The following is a 7,665-nucleotide window of genomic DNA, read 5'->3' as shown; positions in this document are numbered from 1 at the left end:
AGGTTTATTCGACCGAGTGTATCACAGTGGGGAGCGCCAGTTTTATTGGTGAAGAAGAAGGATGGAGGAATGCGACTGTGTGTGGATTACCGACAGTTGAACAAAGTAATTGTGAAGAACAAGTATCCGTTACCTAGGATCGACGACTTGATGGATCAATTGCAAGGAGCCGGAGTGTTTTCCAAGATTGACTTGAGATCCAGTTACCATCAGATAAGGGTGAAGGAGGATGATATCCCTAAAACTGCGTTTAGGACGCGCTATAGACACTACGAATTTGTGGTGATGTCCTTTGGGTTAACAAGTGCACCTGCTATTTTCATGGATTACATGAACAGAGTCTTTCGTCCCTTTTTGGACAAATTCGTGGTGGTTTTCATAGACGACATCTTAGTTTACTCTAAGACGGCAAAGGAGCATAAGGAACACTTGAGGATTGTATTGCAAATCTTAAAGGAGCGAAAGTTGTATGCTAAGTTGTCAAAGTGTGAGTTCTGGAAGGAGGAAGTAAAGTTTTTAGGTCATGTGGTGAGCAAAGGAGGAATAGCCGTAGACCCTTCGAAGGTAGAAGCGGTAATGGAATGGGAAAGACCAATGACGGTGATGGAAGTTTGAAGCTTCTTGGGCTTAGCTGTATATTACCGAAGATTTATTGAAGGATTTTCCCGGATAGTACTACCGATGACTAAGTTGACAAGGAAGGATGTGCCTTTTGTGTGGACGTCGGAGTGTGAAGAGAATTTTCAAGCTTTGAAGGAGAAGTTAACTTCAGCACCTGTTCTAATCTTACCGGAACCGCATGAACCGTTTGAAGTATATTGTGATGCGTCACTGAAAGGTTTGGGTTGCGTGTTGATGCAACACCGGAATGTGGTGGCTTACGCATCGCGTCAGCTGAGACCGCATGAAGTGAATTACCCCATTCATGATTTGGAATTAGCGGCGATTGTGTTTGCCTTAAAGATTTAGATACACCACTTGTATGGAGTGAGCTATAGCGTCTTTTCAAATCATAAGAGCCTCAAGTACATCTTTGATCAGAAAGAGCATAACATGCGTCAGAGGAGGTGGATGGAATTGTTAAAAGATTATAATTTTGAACTAATTTATCATCCTGGACGGGCGAATGTGGTAGCAGACGCTTTGAGTCGGAAGCCCTTGACAATAGCTTGGATAGGGATTAAGGAAGAAGAGCTAGTGGATAAGTTTGTGGATCTTAAGCTAGATATTGGTGAAGTTGCCGGAAGAGATTGCTTGAATTAGTTGCAAATCTCGAGTACATTTAAAACAGAGATTCAGAAGGCTCAGCAAGATGAGCAAAAGTTTCAACAATTGTTTCAACCAGTTGGTGATAAGAGGCGTGGAGAATTCACCAAGGATGATGAAGGGTTATGGAGATATAAGGTAAGAATTTACATACCGGATGTCGGGAGTTTGAGGCAAGAATTGTTGTCAGAAGCTCACAACAGTGGGTTTTCTATTCATCCCGGAAGTACAAAGATGTATTATGTCTTAAAAAAGATGTTCTGGTGGCCTGGGATGAAAGGTGATATAGCAACAGTGGTATCCAAGTGCCTAACGTGTCAGAAGGTGAAGATAGAGCATCAGAAATCGTCGGGAATGCTACAACCACTTGAGATTCCTCAGTGGAAGTGGGAAGGAATTGCAATGGGTTTTGTGACCGGATTACCAAGGACTAGGTTGGGATTTGATGCGGTTTGGTTGATCGTGGATCGCTTAACCAAATCTGCTCATTTTCTCCCTATCCGAGTGAATTGTTCTATGGAGGAGTTAGCGAGGTTGTACATCAAGGAGATCGTAAGGTTGCACGGTGTACCATCGAGCATAGTATCGGATCGTGATCCCCGATTCACATCAAGGTTTTGGGGAGCTTTCCAAAGAGCTTTCGGTACGAAGCTATGTCTCAGCACGGCATATCATCCGCAAACAGATGGACAGTCGGAAAGGACTATTCAGACGTTGGAGGATATGCTGAGAGCATGTGTATTGGATCAACCCGGAAGTTGGGACCGTTACAAGCCATTGGTGGAGTTTGCGTACAACAATAGCTTTCATGCGAGCATTGGGATGGCTCCGTATGAGGCCTTGTATGGACGGAAGTGCCAATCTCCACTTTGTTGGTATGAATCTGGTGAAGTAAGTATTTTGGGTCCTGATTTGATAGCAGAGACTACTGAGAAGATTAAGAAGATTCGGGGGAGAATTCTAACGGCACATAGTCGATAAAAGAGTTATGCTGATCAGAGAAGGAAACTATTGGAGTTTGAAGTGGGAGAACATGTATTTCTGAGGGTTACACCGACTACTGGAATCGGAAGAGCAATCAAAACCAAGAAGTTGAATCCGAGGTATATAGGACCGTTTGAGATTCTGAGGCGATTCGAGCCGGTGGCGTATCAAGTAGCCTTGCCACCTCACCTGTCTAACTTACATGACGTATTCCACGTGTCTCAACTTCGCAAGTACACGTCAGATGCGGCTCATGTGTTAGAGCCTGAATCGGTCGAGTTGAGGGAGAACTTGACTTTTCAAGTAACACCGGGGCGTATCGACGACACTAGTGTGAAGAAACTGCGAGGAAAGAAAGTCTCATTGGTTAAAGTTGCTTGGGAGCGAGCAGGAGTTGAAGAGCATACTTGAGAATTGGAGTCCGAGATGCGAAAAGATTATCCCGAGCTTTTCTCAGGTAATCACTAATTTTGAGGGCAAAATTTCTTATTTGGTGGGGAGAATGTAAGAACCGCGACTAATTAACCGCCTAATTAGATAATTAATTGCCTAAATTAAGTTCCAAAAAGTTAGAGTGAGAATTTGAGGATTTAAATATGATTTTTGGACTCAGTAGGTTTTTCTGAGTTAGAAAATGTGTTTTCTGCGAAAAACCACGAACCGGTTGAACTGGTTCAAGTCTACCCGGTACTGTGCGAGGAAAAGTGAAAACAGTAAAAAACCTTAGAAAAATAATAGAAGTCAAAAACCGGGCGTTAATTTTAAAGGTTTGGACCGGGCTCAAGTTGGGTCCAAGCCCAACATATAAAAGGGTCCATTAATGAACCCAATCAGCTATAACACTCTCAAAACATAACATCATCAGCTGAGAAGAGAATCCCATGAGCACTATTCACCATCTTCTTCTCCTCAAGCTCATATCTTGAGATATAGAGCTCCGATTGTTGCACCGTTTGCGGCTACGCGTTCCTTGTGAAGAGCTCTACAAGACCCGTACAAGAAATTGGAAAGGTAACCACGAAATCTTCCCAGTTCTTCTCTTTAAAATTTCGAAAATTTAGGACTTTTGATTAAGTGAGATTTTGTGATTTTGGGTGTTTAAGTGCACTTTGGCCTTTGGTTAGCATTGGATTTGGCATCCATAACAGTTGGGCAAGGTAAGAGCTTTTGAAACCCTTGTGAGATTATGATTAAATTGAGCCCTAGGTTGACTTGTGATGATTTATGCATATATAGCTTGATTATTGTGAGTTTGGGAGCTATTGGAACTTGTTGGTGCTTGTTGAAGTAGAATTGAAAGCTTGGAGTGTGGTTGAGGGCTTGATTGTGCAAAATTTGGAGTTTTGGTTCATATTGGGAATCAACCAAGGTATGGTTTCGGTTTCCTCTATGTAATATATAATATTCATAGACACTTAGGCTAGTGACTTATAGGATAGGTTTGAATTATAATGGTTGATGAGTTGTTGAATATTGATGTATGATGATTTATTATGGATTGATGATGATATGATGATGATGATTGATTGTGTGAATTGAAAAGTGAATGGTGATAATACGTGTGATGTTGATATCGATGAAATGGTAATGTGGTTGGAAAATGTGAAAGAGGATTGATTATAATGTGATATGTGATATTGAGGTTGAGAATAATATGTGAAGAAAAATATGGTATATTTGGTGTGATATGACACAAAGGGTAAATTCTGATGAAAAATGGAGTTTGGGAGGGGTTGGTATGGTTTTGGTTGTGTTTTACAAGAAATTGGGGATTTTGGCAAAAGTTGGTTTTGGGTAAACTTTGTCTGATCATAACTCATGCCTCAGTTTTCAAAATTGATTGATATTTCTTTGAAATTAAAGCTTATTGAAATCCCTTCAAATCGATATAAAGTTTGTAAAATTTGGAATTTTGTAGAGGAAGTTATGATCAATCAAAGTTTGGTGTTAAAATCTGAAATTCTGCAAAGTTGCAGAATTTTATGATTTTTGGTATGTGCGCACGCACAGCCTTTGCGAAAAATTTAACCTGTGCGCACGCACAGACCTGTGCGTACGCACACGCAGAGGCAGGCAATCTGTTCACAGCGCTAGCACAGCTTGTGCGCGCACACACCAATGAGAATTTACAACCTGTGCGCACGCACAAGTTGGGAAGGGGAGTCTGTTGAGGGAGCTAGCACAGGTTGTGCGAGTGAACAGACATTGTGAATTTTGGTACCTATGCGTACGTACACCTCTATGTATACGCACACGTTTTAAAACTTCTCTAGGGCGTGCGCACGCACACGCCCTGTTTCTCAAATTTAAACTTTGTTTTCAACTATTTCACCTTCCCAACAAGATTGTAAGCTTTTGTGACACCATTTTAAGGCTTTTATGCTTAATTTTGGGCATGAGAACATGGGAAATAACTTGAGGGTTTTAGTTGATGATTATTATGAAAAATTAGAAAATGGAGATTTAGGTTTCGGGTGTATTGAGGATGTGTTTGACGGTATGTGAAGAATGATTGATATATGAGATGAGAACTGATGAATTGTTAAGTTCGGAATCGAAATGTGAATTGACAGTAGTTGTGATGAGTCGAGGACTCGGAAATGGAAATTTTGATGTGACAGTGGTTGAGATGAGTCGAGGACTCGAATGTGCAATGATGAATCATTGTTGTATTGAAAATGTTTTATGAAAAACCACTGAACTACTGTTTTAAATTGAGATTATGAGACGCTATGCGCCCGGCAGGGACGGCGGTTAGATCCTGCCTGTCGAGGTAGCGGCGGCAGCGTAAGGGCGGTGGTTCGTCCCGCTTGTGTTGAGATGTGAGGTCTGTGGCAAGAGTATCCCGCTCGCATCCCTTCGGATCTATAGAGCGTGCAAGCGCAAAACCCTAGACAGTGATCCAAGCACTATATCTCAGGGGTTCCCAATGATGATTCTGAAGGGCGACATCTCCATGGAGATGTGTCGGGTTGGCAGTTGAACCGATAATGTGATATCACAGCCAGTAGGACAGGCATTCATCATATGCATTTTCTATCTGTTTGTTTGTTTTGCCGACTTGTAATTGTATGCCTAATTGAATAACATGCCTATTTGCTTACTTGACTTACTTGCCTTATATGCTTCTACTTGTGATTTACTTCCATTGCAATTAATTGTGATTTCTACTGAGATTGAGGAGGTTTGGAAGGCGGTGGCGTTGGGATCGCATGGAGGATAGGCTGGTGAAGGCTGTGGGACAGCAGTGTTTGGTTAGAATAGAAATCCCTTAAGATAGAGTACCTTGTTTATTTATGTTAAGATTTATATAATTATGCTTATCTGTTTTAGTATGCCTTAAGATTGAAATCTTGTGATGGATATGAAGTCTAGGATTGCCTTTGGCGTCCCGGGATCTTATATCCTACATCACTGGGCACTGTTACCATATTGAGAATCTCCGGTTATCATACCATGTTTCTGTTGGGTTTTTCAAATGCAGGTCGCAACCCGCCACGGTGAGTTGCTTGGATGGTGACAGAAGCGGAGGATCCTGTTACTCTTGGAGTCTTTTGATTTATTTTGTTATACATATCTCACTTTTGTATTTTGTTTTTTCCTAGTGGCTTGTATTGAGAGAGAAAAATTGTATAAGCTGATTTTACTGTCTGGTTTCATGTATGGTCTGTATATGGTTAGCCGGCTTAAACTCCGTGAGCTGTGGCTAGATTCTTATGATATTATACTATTATATTTTGATATATCTTATCTGTATCTTGTGTTTTAAGTTAGAAGCTTCGTTAGTATATTTGCGCTTTTTAAATCCTGTTTTTGAGCTATGTCCTCTATCAGGTTTCTAGATTATATTAATTCTTTCTATATATTATACGTATGAGCTTAGAACTGTCGTAACCTTTGATTAATCTTTGCTTTACGCGTGAGGTAAATCTTAGGCTAATTAGGGTGTTACAATTGGCGTATAATGTATTTCCATATGAAAGATCATACCTTCTCAGCCGTTATTCTTGCCAATGGTTGTGCTTCTATCCATTTTGAGAAATAATCTATTGAAACTAAAAGAAATTTTACCTGACCCGGCGCTATTGGAAATGGGCTGAGGATATTGAACCCCCATCTGTAGAAAGGCCAGCTTACTTCCATACTGTGCATTACCTCGGCGGGCTTCATGGAGATAGCGGCATGCTTTTGACAGTTGTCGCAGGTTTTGACCTTTGTTATGCAGTCTCTCTTTATGGTCGGCCAGTAATATCCTGTTCGGATAATCTTTGCTGCCAGAGCTCGTCCACTTATGTGATTTCCACATACGCCCTCATGGACCTCGTTCATTTCTTCATTTGCTTCATCTTTGCCGAGACATTTCAGTAATGGGTGTGGGAAACCACGCCTGTATAGCTCTCCCGCTACTATTGTAAAAAGACTTGCTTTTCATCTGAAGTTTTAAGGGTTGGTCTCTTTGCTGGGTATGATTCCTGCATTAATGTATTCAAGAAAATGTAATCTCCAGTCGTTTGTATGAATGGTGTTTATCATGTATAATGATTCGTTGGTAGGTTTTTCTAGTGTAAGTTGTGATAGTGCCGATGTTTGTGTGCTTGCTCTAGTGGCGGTGAGCTTAGATAATATATCTACCCTAGTGTTGTTCTCTCTATGCACGTGTGATATGATAAATTTATCGAAATTTGAAATAAGATCCTTTGCTATGAGCCAATACTGCTCTAACAAAAGATCTTTTACCTGGAAGTATCCTTTGATTAGTTGAACCACTAAGAGGGAGTCGCAATATACTACCAGGCTTTGTACTTGGAAGCTGGGGGTGAGCTTGAGACCTGCCATTAGCGCCTCGTATTCGGCTTGGTTATTGCTTGCTGAGAAGTAGAATTGAAGTGATTGCTCGGCCATTACTGTTTCTCCCTCCTTTAATACTATCCTGGCTCCACTTCCTTCTCGGTTTGATGCGCCATCTACTTGTAATTCCCAAGTCTTCTCATAGTGTTGCTCATCAGGTGTGAGCTCGGAAACGAAGTCCGCCAGGATTTGTGACTTCAGGGCTGGTCTTGATTGAAACTGAATATCAAACTCAGAAAGTTCGATGGACCGCTTGGTCAATCGTCCTGCTAATTCTGGCTTTGTTAATATTTGCCTTAGTGGTTGGTTCATCCTTACAATTATTGTGGCTCTGGAAGTAGTGCCTTAGTCTCCTTGCTGTTGTTACTAGTGCTAGGGCTAGTTGTTCTATTCTGGGGTATCTTCTTTCTGTTGGCTGCATGACTCTGCTGACGAAGTATACTGGCTTTGTGTTTTTCCTGCCTCAGTGACAAGAACCGAGCTTATAGTTTAATTGGAAACAGATAAATATAAATATAAGGGCTTACTGACTTCTAGGCTTTGTAGTACTGGCAGTGAAGACAGGGT

At 41.2% G+C, this 7,665-nt stretch overlaps 1 protein-coding gene across 1 annotated transcript; it reads right to left on the bottom strand.

Moving 5' to 3' along the window:
* Window positions 1-6,690: 6,690 nt before the first annotated feature.
* Window positions 6,691-7,410, bottom strand: LOC148579143 (uncharacterized). The gene has a single exon (XM_088488889.1). It carries the CDS (start codon window positions 7,408-7,410, stop codon window positions 6,691-6,693), a length of 720 nt encoding a protein of 239 aa, XP_088345015.1.
* Between the last annotated feature and the right edge of the window lie 255 nt (window positions 7,411-7,665).

The sequence above is a fragment of the Arachis ipaensis genome, chromosome B10 (assembly GCF_059453495.1).
Source record: "Arachis ipaensis isolate K30076 ecotype BB chromosome B10, ASM5945349v1, whole genome shotgun sequence".
Taxonomy (NCBI): domain Eukaryota; kingdom Viridiplantae; phylum Streptophyta; class Magnoliopsida; order Fabales; family Fabaceae; genus Arachis; species Arachis ipaensis.
The sequence above is the reverse complement of the archived record's forward strand: the minus strand, read 5'-3'. Positions and strand labels throughout refer to the sequence as shown.

Coding starts and splice junctions, on each gene's coding strand:
- LOC148579143 (XM_088488889.1), bottom strand. CDS start 7,410: ATGAACCAACCACTAAGGCAAATATTAACAAAGCCAGAATTAGCAGGA.